This window comes from Nycticebus coucang, chromosome 22 (assembly GCF_027406575.1).
Source record: "Nycticebus coucang isolate mNycCou1 chromosome 22, mNycCou1.pri, whole genome shotgun sequence".
NCBI classification, from domain to species: Eukaryota; Metazoa; Chordata; class Mammalia; order Primates; family Lorisidae; genus Nycticebus; species Nycticebus coucang.
In genome coordinates, this window is record NC_069801.1 from 34,849,326 (window position 1) to 34,867,135 (window position 17,810).

The 17,810-nt window shown below is 38.6% G+C and overlaps 1 protein-coding gene across 3 annotated transcripts in view; it reads right to left on the reverse strand.

The window, feature by feature from the left end:
• SCMH1 (Scm polycomb group protein homolog 1) overlaps positions 1–17,810 on the reverse strand; it is a 240,805-nt gene that overhangs the window by 150,646 nt on the left and 72,349 nt on the right. For 2 of the 3 annotated variants that reach the window (XM_053576002.1, XM_053575998.1), the window contains exon 2: positions 2,310–2,439. In XM_053576002.1, coding sequence (XP_053431977.1) covers positions 2,310–2,322 — 13 coding nt within the window. In that variant the 5' untranslated portion in view covers positions 2,323–2,439. Of the gene's footprint in view, positions 1–2,309; positions 2,443–17,810 lie in introns of those variants that run through there. The other variant, XM_053576006.1, reaches the window with a different exon arrangement.

Here is a 17,810-nt window from a genome sequence, read left to right on the forward strand (position 1 = left end):
AAGCCACAGACGCTACCTTCCTGGCTATTTTTTTTTGTTGCAGTTGTCACTGTTATTTTAGCTGGCCTGGACCAGGTTCAAACCTGCCAATCTCAGTGAATGCGGCCGGCACCCTACCCACTGAGCTATGGGTGCCACCTGAAATCATGTCTTTTGCAGCAACTTGGTTGGAACTGGAGGCCATTCATTATCTTCAGACTTAAGTGAAAGAGACACAGAAAGACAGACACCTCATGTTCTCACTTGTAAGTGGGAGCTAAATAAATTATGTGTACACATGGAAGCAGACTGTAGAATGATGAACAATGGAGACTTGGAAGGCTGGGCCAGGGTGGATGATGGGAGGTTGCTTGGTGGCTACAGTATGCAGTGGTCCAGTGATGGAGGCAGAGAAGACCTGCAGTACATCAATGTAACAGAGTTGTACATGTACTCCATGAATAAATACATTTAGACGCAAGTGGTCATTTCGGTGGCTAAATTTTTTACTATAATAGTGAAAGCAGATCTACAAGAAGGAAGAAGCAGCCAATGGGTAGAGAAAAGAAGAGGTAGGGATAGAGGAGAGAATATACTAATGGTCTATAAGACTATGGTTCTAGAGGTCCATTATAACCTATATTTTCATGTGGCTTGGTTATTCAGCCTCCCTAATAATTTAACTATTTCGAATGTAGAGGTAGAGGAATAGGTTTTAGAAAAAATATCCCGAATTTTCATTAAACTGAAAAGCTTCTGTACAGCTAAGGAGACAATAACCAAAGCAAAGAGACAACCTACACAATGGGAAAGGATATTTGCATATTTTCAATCAGACAAAAGCTTGATAACTAGGATCTATAGAGAACTCAAATTAATCCACATGAATAAAGCCAACAATCCCATATATCAATGGGCAAGAGACATGAATAGAACCTTCTCTAAAGATGACAGACGAATGGCTAACAAACACATGAAAAAATGTTCATCATCTCTATATATTAGAGAAATGCAAATCAAAACAACCCGGAGATATCATCTAACCCCAGTGAGAATGGCCCACATCACAAAATCTCAAAACTGCAGATGCTGGCGTGGATGTGGAGAGAAAGGAACACTTTTACACTGCTAGTGGGACTGCAAGCTAGTACAACCTTTCTGCAAGGAAGTATGGAGAAACCTCAAAGCACTCAGCTAGACCTCCCATTTGATCCTGCAATCCCATTACTGGGCATCTACCCAGAAGGAAAAAAATCCTTTTATCATAAGGACACTTGTACTAGACTGTTTATTGCAGCTCAATTTACAATTGCCAAAATGTGGAAACAGCCTAAATGCCCACCAACCCAGGAATGGATTAACAAGCTGTGGTATATGTACACCATGGAATACTATTCAGCTATTAAAAAAAATGGAGACTTCACATCCTTCGTATTAACCTGGATGGAAGTGGAAGACATTATTTTTAGTAAAGCATCACAAGAATGGAGAAGCATGAATCCTGTGTACTCAATTTTGATATGAGGACAATTAATGACAATTAAGGTTGGGGGTGGGAAGCAGAAAGAGGGATGGAGAGAGGGGGGTGGGGCCTTGGTGTGTGTCACACTTTATGGGGGCAAGACATGATTGCACGAGGGACTTTACCTAACAATTGCAATCAGTGTAAACTGGCTTATTGTACCCTCAATGAATCCCCAACAATAAAAAAATAAATAAAATTAAAAAAAAAAAAAAGAAAAAATATTCCGATTTTAATAGAAAAACAAGCTTGACTTAATCCAAGATAAATCATTCCACCTTAGTAAGTACTAAGCAAGGGGTAAAAATGGAATAAGACATAATAAACCAGAAAACTATGTTTAAAAATCTAAAGATTTTTGATAAGGTTCTTAAGTTTCTATAAAATTCGAATTTGATTTAGAATCTAAGCCTTAATATTTGTAAGATATTTTTCCAATAAATTCAATTAATACTATTAACAGTAACACCCTCCAAATAGCATAAAAATGCATATCTTACAGAAATGGTAATAAGTTTTAATGACACTGAAGGTAATAATATACAGCATCTAGCATGGTGCCTAATACAGGATTTTCTTTCTCATTAAAATCTCTAATATGACCAAACTGTTCACAGAAATATTTTCAAGTTATTTAAAAAAAAAAACTTCAAATCTCTTCTTCTAACTTGGAAAAGTCATGCTAATGACAAAAATGACATCATAGCTATGAGAAAAGGATAATGCATGATGTAATTAGTAATGAAGAATTCCTTGAACTCAGTCCTTGCTAGCTCTTACCTCTAGGATAGGGTAAAAAGATACTTACCACTAGGCTTCATAGTCAATGGACTAAAAACTGGTCAAGAAGTTAAGAGGTTTGGGATTTATCCCTGGATCCACCAATACCTTGCCCTGACCTCTGAGAAGTCAGTTCTTCTGTATGCTAAGTTCTCCATCTGTAAAACAGGGAGTAGAAGATAAACACTTGTTACCCTATACATTAGTGAGATCTTTAATTATTAACAAATTGAGCTACCTTGCAAGAAAATTAGGACATTTAGACACAATTATTTTGTTACTAGATTATCTCAGCATTAGACGATACCTTATAGTTAAGTATTACAGGTTTAATTTAATACAGGTATTTGCCACATTTGGTCCCATACAAATGTGGAATACAAATATAGTTTCCAACAAACCAGGTTAAGCCAAAAAATAAAAAACATACTAAAAACCTATTAGTATAGTTTAATAGACTGGACTGTGTCCCTCCCAAATTCATGTTAAAGCCCTTACTCCCAAAGGGACTGTATTAAAAGATAAGGTATTTGGGCGGCGCCTATGGCTCAGTGAGTAGGGCGCTGCCTCATATACTGAGGGTGGCAGGGTCAAACCCAGCCCTGGCCAAACTGCAACAACAACAAAAAAAATAGCCAGGCACTGTGGTGGATGGCTATAGTCCCAGCTACTTGGGAGGCTGAGGCAAGAGAATCGCCTAACCCCAAGAGCTGGAGGTTGCTGTGAGCTGTGATGCCAAGGCACTCCACCGCAGATGACAAAGAGAGATGCTGTCTCTAAAAAAAAAAAAAAAAAAAGATGAGGTATTTAAGGAGGTAATTATGGTCAAATGAAGTTGTATGGGTGGGACCTTAATATGATAGAACTGGTGTCCTTAAAAGAACAGGAAGAGACATGAGCGATATCTCTCTATTGATAGATATCTCTCTATCTCTCTCTAATAGCATCCTCTACCAATAGAGAAAGCTGCCATGTGAGGATACAGAGAGAAGATGCCATCTGTAAGCTAAAGAGAGAAACCTCACCAGCAACTTGACCATGGATTTCTACCCTTCAGAACTTTGAGAATATAAATTTCTGTTATTTAAGTCACTCGGTCTACGGAATATTTTAGCCTAAGCACACAGTCACTGGACAAACGAGACTGTAGCATTTCTTTCACAGTACTTTAGTTCCCCTAAAGAACTTTCATTCTTTCCTTCACCACTGTCTGAATGGTGGTAAAGTAGAGAAAACCAAAATAAAAATGCTGAATTTTAAGTTAAAATTTTATCCTGATTTGGATTTCAACTCTATTTTCCATTCAAGATTATTTTTCCTTTAAGATTTCAGGCAAGTGACTTAAAGGAACTGAACCTCAGTTTTCGCAGCAGTAAATGGGAATAATGCCAATGATACGTATTTCACTGGACTGTTATAAAGAACAAGTTAAAAAATGTATTGGGGGTGGGGGGGTGTGGAAGCAATATGGCTGACTGGAGCCAGCTTTCCACAGAGGCTCCATCCAGAAAGAGAGTTAAAGGACAGAAGTTTAGCAAGTAAGCCGATGGATTGGAGCTGAACCAAGAGAGAAGGTTGAAGAACGCACATCAACCATGCTGAGGCAAGCTGCGACCCCAAGGATACAAACAAAAAGTACAAAATCCATCAACTTTTAATATCCTAAAACAAAATAAATTTCAACCCAAGATCCTGTATCCAGCTAAACTGAGTTTTATCTATGATGCAGTAATTAAATACTTTAATGACAAGCACATGTTGAAGAAATTTGCCATAACTGAACTACCGCTCCAGGATATTCTCAGACCTATCCTCCATAATGACCAGAGCATTCCTCCACCACAAAAGTAAACTCACTCAGAAACTTTTGATCAAATTCCAACTTCCACAGTGGCGAAAGGATTAAAAATATCCACTTGACTTTTGAAACACTTGATACCCAAAATTCTACCAGGCTTATCAGTATTCTTAATTAATGTGAATGGCTTAAATTGTCCTCTAAAGAGGAACAGGTTGGCTGACTGGATACAAAAACTCAGGCCAGATATCTGCTGCATACAGGAATCTCATCTCTCCTTAAAAGATAAATATACACTCAGGGTGAAGGGATGGTCATCTATATTCCAGGCAAATGGAAACCATAAAAAAGCAGGTGTTGCAATTCTATTCATAGATACAATAGGCTTAAAACCAAAAAAAGTAAGGATGGATAAGGATGGTCATTTCATATTTGTTAATGGTAATACTCAATATGATGAGATTTCAATTATTAATATTTATGCACCCAACCAGAATGCACCTCAATTTATAAGAGAAACTCTAACAGACATGAGCAAATTGATTTCCTCCAGCTCCATAATAGTTGGAGATTTTAACACTCCTTTGGCAGTGTTGGATAGATCCTCCAATAAGAAGCTGAGCAAAGAAATTTTAGATTTAAACTTCACCATTCAACATTTGGATTTAATAGAATCTACAGAACATTTCATCCAAACAAAACTGAATATACATTCTTCTCATCAGCCCACGGAACATACTCAAAATCGATCACATCTTAGGTCACAAGTCTAACCTTAGCAATTTTAAAAGAATAGAAATTATTCCTTGCATCTTCTCAGACCACCATGGAATAAAAGTTGAAGTCAGCAGCAACAGGAATCTGCATACTCATACAAAACCATGGAAGCTAAATAACCTTATGTTGAGTGATAGCTGGGTCACAGATGAGATTAAGAAGGAAGTTATCAAATTTTTGGAACAGAACAATAATGAAGACATGAATTATCAGCACCTTTGGGATACCGCAAAGGCAGTCCTAAGAGGGAAATTTATAGCACTGCAAGCTTTCCTCAAGAGAACGGAAAGAGAGGAAGTTAACAACTTAATGGGACATCTCAAGCAACTGGAAAAGGAAGAACATTCCAACCCCAAACCTAGTAGAAGAAAAGAAATAACCAAAATTAGAGCAGAATTAAATGAAATTGAAAGCAAAGGATTATACTACAGATCAATGAATCAAAAAGTTGGTTTTTTGAAAAGGTCAATAAAATAGATAAACCTTTGGCTAACCTACCAGGAAAAAAAGAGTAAAATCTCTAATTTCATCAATCAGAAATGGCAAAGACGAAACAACAACAGACTCCTCAGAAATTCAAAAAATCCTTAATGAATATTACAAGAAACTTTAGTCTCAGAAAGATGAAAATCTGAAGGAAATTGACCAATACCTGGAAGCACGCCACCTTCCAAGACATAGCCAGAATCAAGTGGAAATGCTGAACAGGCCTATATCAAGTTCTGAAATAGCATAAACTATAAAAAATCTCCCTAAAAAGAAAAGTCCGGGACCAGATGACTTCACACATCAGAATTCTATCAAACCTTTAAAGAGGAACCAGTACCTACATTACTCACCCTTTTACTAAATATAGAAAAAGAAGGAATACTACCCAACAAATTCTATGAAGCAAACATCACCTTGATCCCTAAACCAGGAAAAGACCCAACAAGAAAATTATAGATCAACATCACTAACAAATATTGCTGCAAAAATATTCAACAAGATCCTATCAAACAGAATCCAGCAACACATCAAATAAATTATACACCATGACCAAGTGGTTTTATCCCAGGGTCTCAAGGCTGGTTCAATATACGTAAATCTATAAATATAATTCAGCACCTAAACAAATTAAAAAACAAAGACCATATGATTCTCTCAACTGAAAAAGATTTTGATAATATCCAGCATCCCTTCATGATCAGAACACTTAAGAAAACTGGTATAGAAGGGACATTTCTTAAACTGATAGAGGCCATCGACAGCAAACCCACAACCAATATTGTATTGAATGGAGTTAAATTGAAATCATTTCATCTCAGATCAGGAACCAGGCAAGGTTGCTGATTGTCTCCACTGTTTTTTAACGTTGTAATGGAAGTTTTAGCCATTGCAATTAGGCAAGAAAAGGCGATCAAGGGTATCCATATAGGGTCAGAGGAGATCAAAGTTTCACTCCTCATAGAAGACATGATTGCATATCTGGAAAACACCAGGGATTCTACTACAAAAGTCTTAGAAGTGATTAAGGAATACAGCAGCGTCTCAGGTTACAAAATCAACACTCATGAATCTGTAGCCTTTATATATGCCAACGATAGTCAAGCTGAAAAAACAGTCAAGGACTCTATTCCATTCACAGTAGTGCCAAAGAAGAGGAAATATTTGGGAGTTAACCTAACAAACGACGTGAAAGATCTCTATAAAGAGAACTAAGAAACTCTAAGAAAATAAATAGCTGAAGATGTTAACAAACGGAAAAACATGCTATGCTCATGGCTGGGAAGAATCAACACGGTAAAAATGTCCATATTACCCAAAGCAATATACAATTTTAATGCAATCCCTATTAAAGCTCCACTGTCATACTTAAAAGATCTCGAAAAAATAATACTTCGTTTAATATGGAATCAGAAAAAGCCTCGAATAGCCACACATTACTCAGCAATAAAAACAAAGCAGGAGGAATCAGACCTCAGACTATACTATAAATCGATAGTGATGAAAACTGCATGGTACTGGCACAAAAATAGAGAGGTAGATGTATGGAACAGAATAGAGAACCAAGAGATCAACCCAGACACTTACTGTCATTTGATCTTTGACAAGCCAATTAAAAACATTCAGTGGGGAAGATTCCCTATTTAACAAATGGTGCTGGGTGAACTGGCTGTGACCTGTAGAAGACTGAAACTGGACCTACACCTTTCACCATTAACTAGGATAGACTCTCACTGGATTAAAGACATAAACTTAAGACACAAAACTATAAAAATACCAGAAGAAAGTGCAGGGAAAACTCTTGAAGAAATCTGCCTGGGTGAGTATTTTATGAGGAGAACCTCCTTGGCAATGAAGCAGCATGAAAAATACACTACTCGGACCTGATCCAACTAAAAAGCTTCTGCACAGCCAAGAACACAGTAAGTAAAGCAAGAAGACAGCTCTCAGAATGGGAGAAGGTATTTGCAGGTTATGTCTCTGACAACGGTTTAATAACCTGAGTCCACAGAGAACTCAAACGTATTAGCAAGAAAAGAATAAGTGATCCCACCTCAGGATGGGCAAGGGAGTTGAAGAGAAACTTCTCTGAAGAGGACAGGCGCACAGCCTACAGACATATAAAAAAATGCTCATCATCTTTAATCATTAGAGAAATGCAAATCAAAACTACTTTGAGATACCATCTAATTCCAATAAGATTAGCCCACATCACAAAATCCCAAGACCAGAGATGTTGGCATGGATGTGGAGAAAAGGGAACACTTCTACACTGCTGGTGGGAATGCAAACTAATACGTTCCTTTTGGAAAGATGTTTGGAAATCACTTAGAGATCTAAAACCTGCCATTCAATCCTACAGTTCCTCTACTAGGTATATATCCAGAAGATCCAAAATCACATTATAACAAAGATATTTGTACCAGAATGTTTATTTCAGCCCAATTCATAATTGCTAAATCATGGAAGAAGCACAAGTGCCCATCGACCCATGGATGGATTAATAAATTGTGGTATATGTACACCATGGAATATTATGCAGCCTTAAAGAAAGATGGAGACTTTACTTCTTTCACGTTTACATGGATGGAGCTGAAACTTACTCTTCTTAGGAAAGTATCTCAAGAAGAAAAACTATCCAATGTACTCAGCCCTATTATGAAACTAATTTATAGCTATCAGATGAAAGCTATAACCCAATTATAGCCTAAGAATATGGGGAAAGGGGAAAGGGAGGGGAGGGGAGAAGGGAGGATGGGTGGAGGGAGAGTAATTGGTGGGACCACATCTATGGTTCATCTTACAAGGGTACATGTGAAATTTACTAAATGTAGAATATAAATGTTTTAATACAATAACTAAGAAAAATCCAGAAAGGCTATGTTAACCAGTGTGATGAAAATATTTCAAATTGTATATAAAACCAGCACATGGTACCCCAGGATTGAATTAATGTACATAGATATGATTTAATAAAAAATAAATAAATAAATAAATGGATTTAACAGTGCACAATGTAGATAATAAAGATTATTATGGAAAAAATTGTCGTTTCTATCTCCCTCACAGGGATAACTCAGACCCCGAGTAATATAACATACTTACAAAAAACCACACTATTACAGGAGAGTGTGGTGCTGATCCTTATAATTCCAGCAGTTTGGAAGATCCAAGCAGGGAAGATCACTTGAGGCCAGGAGTTCAAGACTAGCATAGGCAACATAGTAAGACACTCTCCTTACAAAAAAAAAATGTTTTTTGCAGAGATGGGGTCTAGGAAGCTGAGGCAGGAGGACTGCTTGATCCCAGAAGTTTGAGGCTATTGTGAGCTATGATTGTGCCAGAGCATGATCATCTCTTAAAACAAAAACAAAATTATAACTTCCTGTTACTAGTTAACCCCTGTGGATTCTACTGTTCACAATATGAGTAACTACTCTCTAGAATCTGCTAGAATTACTTGTATTTGCTTCGTCTTCCTTTGGTTTCCTCTTACTGATGACTAGGGGGAATTGGACGTTCCTTTATTTATTCCCCCCAAATACTAACTCTCACTCTTCGAGGATGATATGATCCTGTACCTGGAAAACACCAGGGACTCAACTCCAAAACTCTCAGAAGCAATCAAGGAATATAGCAGTGTCTCAGGATAAAAAATAAATCCTTACTAATCAGTAGCTTTTACATATGCCAACCATAGTCAAGCTGAAAATATAGTCAAGGACTCTATTCCTTTTACAGTAGTGCCAAAGAAGATGAAATATCTGGGAATTTATCTAACAAGGGAAGTGAAAGATCTCTATAAAGAGAATTATGCAACTCTGAGAAAAGAAATAGCTGAAGATGTTGACAAATGGAAAAACATGCCATGCTCATGGGTGGGAATAACTAACATTGTTAAAATGTCCATACTGCCCAAAGTAATTCACAGATTTAATGCAATTCCTATTAAAGCACCATTATCATACTTTAAAGAGCTTGAAAAAATAGTACTTCAATTTATATGGAATCAGAAAAAACCTTGAATAGCCAATACATTACTCAGAAATAAAAACAAATCAGGAGGTATTACATTACCAGACTTCATGCTATAGTATAAATCTATAGTGATCAAAACAGCTTGGTACTGGCACAAAAATAGGTAGATTTATGGAACAGAATAGAGAACCAAGAGATGAACCCAGGCACCTATTGTCATTTGATCCTTGCTAAGCCTATCAAAAACATTCATTGGGGAAAAGATTCCTTGTTTAACAAATGGTGCTGGGTGAATTGGCTGGTGACCTGTAGAAGAATGAAACTGGACCCCCATCTCTCACCATTAACAAAAATTGATTCTAACTGGATAAAAGATTTAAACTTAAGACATGAAACTATAAAAATACTAGAAGAGAGTGCAGGGAAAATGCTTGAAGAAATTGGCCTGGGAGAATATTTTATGAAGAGGACCCCCCTGCCAATTGAAGCAACACCAAAATTATATTACTGAGATCTGATCAAACTAAAAAGCTTCTGCATAGCCAAGAACACAATAACTAAAGCAAGCAGACAGCCTTCAGATGGGAGAAGATATTTATAGGTTATGCTTCTGACAAAGGTCTGATAATTAGAATCCATAGACAGCTCAAACTAATCAATAAGATAAGAACAAATAACCCTATTTCTATGTGGGCAAGAGACCTGAACAGAAAACTAATCAATATGAAAAGAACAAATGAGAGGGGAGGGGCAAGATGGAAACTGGAGAAAGCCTCCAACAGAAGCTCCCGTCCAGAGAGAAGGATAATATCCAGAAAGTACCCAATTAAGCTGAAGACTGGCGAGAGAGAAGAGTGATAACTGCAGGTCACCTCAGCTGCGGCAAGCTGCGACTCCAAGAAAGCAAACTTCAGGTACAAAATTCATCCCAAAGGAAAGGTGTCTGACCCCTCCCCAAGAAAGTTGTGTTTTTTTCCTTTTTCTCTTCGTTTGCTCCTGTAAGTTTTCTATAGGCCAAGGGTGAACTGAGGACCTCTTATCTCACCCCATGGGTGAGAGGTTTAGGAAGTGGGGTCTACTTCCCCAGAGGGACCCTGTTGTAACCCTGAGCACTCTCTTGCCAGGCAGAAACATTGAACTAACATTTTCCCTGCCATTCTGAACTTCCAGTTCACCCTTCCCCATTTGCCTGACAAACCAGAAGCCTAACCCCTGCAGAGACTGAGGGAGGCAGCTCATGAGCAGCACCTGCTGCCCTGCCAGACCAAGCCCCAACCTGGCCAGAGCCTTGGGTCCCGCCCTGCTAGAGCTGCACATCCCGTGCTCCGCCCTGCAGGAGCCTCTGTGCCAGGCGGCGCCTGGCCTGGCCAGAGTTGTGAGCCGAGCGCTCTCCTTGCTGAAGTCACCTGGTGCCAGGAACTGTCAGAACCGTGTGCAGTGTCACCCGCCTGCTGCTGGATCTGGGTGTTGCGCTCCGGGAGCTGCTCCTATAGCCAGAACTCCCTGGCTGTGGCATTCTCCTGGGAGCTGTGCAGGGTCACTTCCCACAAAGATTCAGGAACAATAGAGGCATCCCACCGGGGTCTAATCTTGGAGACACAGTTCCCCAACTCTGAGGACTGCCAGAGGAAACCAGACCTCGCTCTATAGGGATACCGGTGCTGCAGAGTGGCTGGGGCAAAGGCACAGTGGCTGAGGGAGAAAAGCATTTGCTGACTTGTTACCCTCAGGATTAGACTGAATCCAAGTGGAACATTCGCCAGTGCCTATTGAGTACCCGAAGCAGGCAGGCCTCAGCTCCCCCAGCCGGCTGGTGTCAGAGGATAGTGGCCAAGGTGCAGGGGCATTGACCTTCCTTTGACACTGACAGGTGCAAAGCCCTGGCACATCTGCTTATTGAAGGGAGCAGGACCTCACCCCTGTGGGGTCACCAGTGACTGGGCATGAAAGAGGAGTAAAGTGGAGAAAAGAGACACAGCCCCCTGGTCCAACTCTGTTACCAGGCAGGCCATTCTGACTCCACAGAGCACCCGAATGAGTCAAATTTGAGCAGCCAGTAGACCTCTGCTATCTAGTTGCTGGAGACCTGTCGAACTCTCCCACTTGAGAGTTCGTACTAACTGTGTCAATTGGTTTGGAACTCCTAACCTGGGCCAATCACCCAAGGATCCTCTCAGGTGGCACCCTGCTTATGTGGTAACCAGAAGGGTTGATTTTCCTCTTCCAGTTGTTGTCTGTGGGGGTGGGATGTCTTAGTTGCTTGTATTTCTCCACAGCTAAGACTTCAGAGTCACTGATCCACTAGGATCGGACAAGAACCAGCTGAATACAAGACAGAACCACCTAACCCCACAACAGCAAGCAGGTTTCCTCAGCCTCAGATTGTAATACTGTACGGGTCCTTTACAAAGATATAAGGGAAAAAGCTGCAGTCATCAGTCCCAGATTCTTGGCAAAGGGCTGGTTAACCACAACACCAGGAACTCCCCATCCAATTTCACCTTACCTGCCCATCTAGCCAACGGTGAAAAACAATCATGAGGCGGAATCAGCAGAAAAACTTTGGCAACATGAATAATCAGAGTAGATCGACTCCCCCAAGGAAAGATATGGCAGACACAGCACAAGATCCCATCTATAAACAAATGGCTGAGATGTCAGAAATTGAGTTCAGAATTTGGATAGCAAATAAGATCAATAGAATGGAAGTAAAGATGAAATTAGAATTTCAAGGAATAATTCAAAAGATGTCTCAAGAATTCAATAATTCAAAGACAAAATCACAAAGATTTTGACACATTGAGGCAAGAACTTGCAGCTCTCAAAGATCTGAGAAATACAATAGAATCCCTCAGTAACAGAGTGAAGCAGGCAGAAGAAAGGATCTCTGACATTGAAGAAAAAACTTTTGAACGCTCTCAAATCCTCAAAGAGGAAAAAAAGTGGAGAACAAAAAGGATCATTCTCTCGGAGAGCTCTGGGATAATTTGAAGAGATCTAATATTTGCCTTATAGGAATTCCTGAAGGTGATGAGGTTGCTGCAAAGGATACAGATGCTTTACTTCATGAAATCATCAAAGAAAATTTTCCAGACATGCCAAGAGATTCTGAAATTCAGATAGCAGACAGTTTCAGAACACTGGCATGACTCAACCCAAATAAAAATTCTCATGGACACATTATAATTAGCTTCGCCAAAGTTAATATGAAGGAGAAAATTCTGCAAGCAGTCAGGTATAAGAAAACCATAATCTATAAGGGGAAGAACATTAGAATGACTGCAGATCTCTCTGCTGAAACCTTTCAAGCTAGAAGAGGGTGGACATCGACCTTTAATCTCCTTAAAGAAAATAATTTTCAAGCCAGGATCCTGTATCCAGCAAAACTGCATTTCATCTATGATAGAGCAATTAAATACTTTAATGACATGCACGTGTTGAAGAAATTTGCCATAACTAAACCAGCTCTCCAGGATATTCTCAGACCTATCCTTCATAATGAACAGCACAATCCTCCACCACCAAAGTAATCTTACTCAGAAACTTCTGATCAAATTCCAACTTCCACAGTGGGGAAAGGATTAAAAATGTCCACTGGACTTTCGACAAACTAGATACCCAAAATATGATGTGGCTTATCAATACTCTCAATTAATGTAAATGGCTTAAATTGTCCTCTAAAGAGGCACAGGTTGGCTGACTGGATACAAAAACTCAGGCCATATATCTGCTGTATTCAAGAATCTCACTTACCTTAAAAGATAAACACAGATTCAGGGTGAAAGGATGGTCATCTATAATTCAGGCAAATAGAAATCAGAAAAAAGCAGGTGTTGCAATTCTATTTGCAGATACACTAGGCTTTAAAACAACAAAAGTAGGGAAAGATAAGGATGGTCACTTCGTATTTGTTAAGGGCAACACTCAACATGATGAGATTTCAATTAGTAACACTATGCACCCAGCAAGAATGCACTTCAATTTATAACAGACATGAGCAATGTAATTTCCTCCAGCACCATAATAATTGGAGATTTTAACACCCCTTTGCAGTGTTGGATAGATCATCCAATAGAAGCTAAGCAAAGAAATTTTAGACTTAACCATTCAACATTTGCATTTAACAAACATCTACAGAACATTTCATCCTAAAAAAACTGAATACACATTCTTCTTATCAGCCCATGGATCATCCTCCAAAACTGATCACATCTTAGGTCACAAGTCTAGCCTCAGCAAATTTAAAAGAATAGAAATCATTCCTTGTATTTGCTCGGACCATCATGGAATAAAAGTTGAACTCAGCAAAAACAGGAATCATACAAAAACATGGAAACTAAATAACCTCATGCTGAATGATAGCTGGGTCATAGATGAGATTAAGAAGGAAATTATCAAATTTTTGGAACAAAACAATAATGAAGACATGAACTATCAGAACCTCTGGGATACTGCAAAGGCAGTCCTCAGTGGGAAATTTATAGCGCTGCAAATCTTCCTCAAAAGAGTGGAAAGTGAGGATGTCAACCACTTAATGAGACATCTCAAACAACTGGAAAAGGAAGAACATTCCAACCCTAAACCCAGCAGAAGAAAAGAAATAATTAAAATTAGAGCAGAACTAAATGAAATTGAAAATAAAAGAATCAGACAACAGATCAACCAATCCAAAAGTTGGTTTCCTGAAAAGGTCAATAAAATAAACCTTTGGCTAACCTAACCAAAAGTAGAAGAGTAAAATCCATAATTTCATCAATCAGAAATCATAAAAGCCAAATAACAACAGACTCCTCAGAAAGTCAACAAATACTTAATGAATATTACATAAAACTCTATTCTCAGAAGTATGAAAATCTGAAGGAAATAGATCAATACTTGGAAATATGCCACCCTCCTAGACTTAGCCAGAAAGAAGTGGAAATGTTGAACAAGCCTATAACAAGTTCTGAAATAGCATCAACTATAAGAAATCTCCCCCAGGGCGGCTCCTGTGGCTCAGTGAGTAGGGCGCCGGCCCCATATGCCAAGGGTGGCGGGTTCAAACCCAGCCCCGGCCAAACTGCAACAAAAAAATAGCCGGGCATTGTGGTGGGCGCCTGTAGTCCCAGCTGCTCGGGAGGCTGAGGCAAGAGAATCGCGTAAGCCCAAGAGTTAGAGGTTGCTGTGAGCCGTGTGATGCCACGGCACTCTACTGAGGGCGGTACAGTGAGACTCTGTCTCTACAAAAAAAAAAAAAAAAGAAGGAAGGGTGGCCTTCCTTCTAAAAAAAAAAAAAAAAAGAAAGAAATCTCCCCCAAAAGAAAAACCCCGACCAGATGGCTTCACATCAGAATTCTACCAAATCTTTAAAGAGGAACTAGTACCTATATTACTTAATCTTTCTTCCCAGCACATTCTATGAAGCAAATATTACCCTGATACCCAAACCAGGAAAAGACCCAACAAGAAAAGAAAATTATAGACCAATATCTCTAATAAATATTGATGCAAAAATATTCAACAAGATCCTACCAAACAGAATCCAACAACACATCAAACAAATTATACACCACGACCAAGAGGGATTTATCCCAGGGTCTCAAGGCTGGTTCAATATACATAATCTATAAATATAATTCAGCACATAAACAAATTAAAAAACAAAGACCATATGATTCTCTCAACTGATGCAGAAAAAGCTTTTGATTACATCCAGCATCCTTTCTTGATTAGAACGCTTAAGAAAATAGGTATAGAAGGAACATTTCTTAAACTGATAGAGGCCATCTACAGCAAACCCACAACCAGTATCATATTGAATGGAGTAAAATTGAAATCATTTCCATTCAGATCAGGAACCAACCAAGGATGTCCACTGTCTCCCCTGCTTTTTAACATTGTAATGGAAGTCTTTGCCATGGCAATTAGGCAAGAAAAGGTGATCAAGGGTATCCAAATAGGACCAAAGAAGATCAAACTGTCACTCTTTGCAGATGAATATGATTATATATCTGGAAACCCCTAGGGAATCAACTACAAAACTCTTAGAAGTGATCAAGGAATACAGCAATGTCTCAGGATTCAAAATTAACACTCATAAATCTATAGCCTTGATATATACCAACAATAGTCAAGGGGAAAAAACAATCAAGGACTCTATTCCCTTTACAATAGTGCCAAAGAAGATGAAATATCTGGGAGTATACCTAACTAAGAATGTGAAAGATCTCTATAAAGAGAACTATGAAACACTGAGAAAAGAAACAGCTGAAGATGTTAACAAATAGAAAAATATACCATGCTTGTGGCTGGGAAGAATCAACATTGTTAAAATGTCTATACTACCTAAGGCAATCTACAGATTTAATGCAATCCCTATTAAAGCATCTCTGTAATACTTTAAAGACCTGGAAAAATTAGTAGTTCGTTTTATATGGAAACAGAAAAAAACCTCAAATAGCCAAGACATTACTCAGAAATAAAAACAAATTGGGAGGAATCATGCTTCCAGACTTCAGACTATACTATAAATAGATAGTGATCTAAACAGCTTGCTACTGGCACAAAAGTAGAGAGGTAGATGTATGGAACAGAATTGAAGACCAAGAGGTGAACCCAGACACTTATCATCATTTGATCTTTGACAAGCCTATCAAAAATATAAACTGGGGGAAAGATTCCCTATTAAACAAATGGTGCTGGGTGAATTGGCTGGTGACATGAGGAAAACTGAAACTGGACCCACACTTTTCTCCTCTAACAAAAATTGACTCACACTGGTTAATGGACTAAAATTAAACTTAAGATATGAAACTATAAAAATCTTAGAGAGAGTACAGGGGAAACACTTGAAAAAAATTGGCCTGGAAGAATACTTCATGAGGAGGACACCCCGGACAAGTGAAGCAACATCAAAAATACATTACTGGGATCTGATGAAATTATAAAGCTTTTGCACTGCCAAGAACACACTAAGTAAAGCAAATAGCTCTCAGAATGAGAGGATTTTTGCAATTTATATTTCTGACAAAGGTCTAATAACCAGAATCCACACAGAACTCAAACTTATTACTAAGAAAAAAACAAGTGGGCAGTGCCTGTGGCTCAAAAGAGTACGGCGCTGGCCCCATATACTGGAGGTGGCAGGTTCAAACCCAGCCCTGGCCAAAAACTGCAAAAAAAAAAAGAAAGAAAAGAAAGAAAAAGAAAAAAACCAAGTGACCCCATCATTTCATTGTGGGCAAGAGACATGAACAGAAACTTCTCTGAAGAAGACAAGCACATCGTCTACAGACACATAAAAAAATGCTCATCATCTTTAATCATCAGAGAAATGCAAACCAAAACCACTTTGAAATACCATCTAACTCCAGTAAAAGTAGCCCACATCACAAAATTCCAAAACTACAGATATTGGTGTGGATGTGGAGAAAAGGGAACCTTCTGCACTGCTGGTGGGAATGCAAGCTAGTACGTTCCTTTTGGAAGGAAGTTTGGAGAACACTCAGGGATCTAAATGTCGACCTGCCATTTGATCCTGCAATTCCTCTTCTAGGTGTATATTCAAAGGACCAAAAATCATTTGGCAATAAAGGTATTTGCACCAGATTGTTCATTGCAGCTCAATTCATAATTGTCAAGTGATGGAAGAAGCCCAAGTGCCCACTGACCCATGAATGGATTAATAAATTGTGGTATATGTATACCATGAAATACTATGCAGCATTAAAAAAATGGAGACTTTACGTCTTTTATGTTTACATGGATGGAGCTGGAAAATATTCTTCTTAGTAAAGTATCTCAGGAGTGGAAAAAAAAATATCCAATGTACTCAGTGCTACTGTGAAACCAATTTATAATCACTCACACTTGCGTATGAAAAATGAAACACTAGCCTAAGATGAAGGAGGGAAGCGGGGGAAGGGAAGGGCGGGGTTGGGCCAATAGAGGGAGGGTTAGTAGGAGGACCACACCTATGGAGCATATTGCACATACAAGTTGGATCTATAAGGTGTAGAACACAAATGTCTTAATGCTGTAACTGGGTAAATGAGGTGAAGGCTATGTTGATTAGTAGGATGTAAGCACTCCAATTTGTACAAATAATCAACATACTGAATCCCATAATGGCATAAATGTATTCATGATATATGTACAAATGACTTAATATAAAAATAAAAATAAAAAATAGAAAAAATAACCCCATATCTATGTGGGCAAGAGACTTGAACAGAAACTTCTCTGAAGAAGACAGGCGCATGGCCTACAAACACATGAAAAAATACTCATCATCATTAATCATCAGAGAAATGCAAATCAAAACCATTTTGAGATATCATCTAACTCCAGTAAGATTAGCTCACATCACAAAATCCCAAAACTACAGATGTTGGCATGGATGTGGAGAGAAGGGAACACTTCCACACTGCTAGTAGGAATTCAAGCTAATACAGCTCTTTTAGAAAGAAGTTTGGAGAACATGCAAGGAACTAAAAGTAGACCTACCATTTG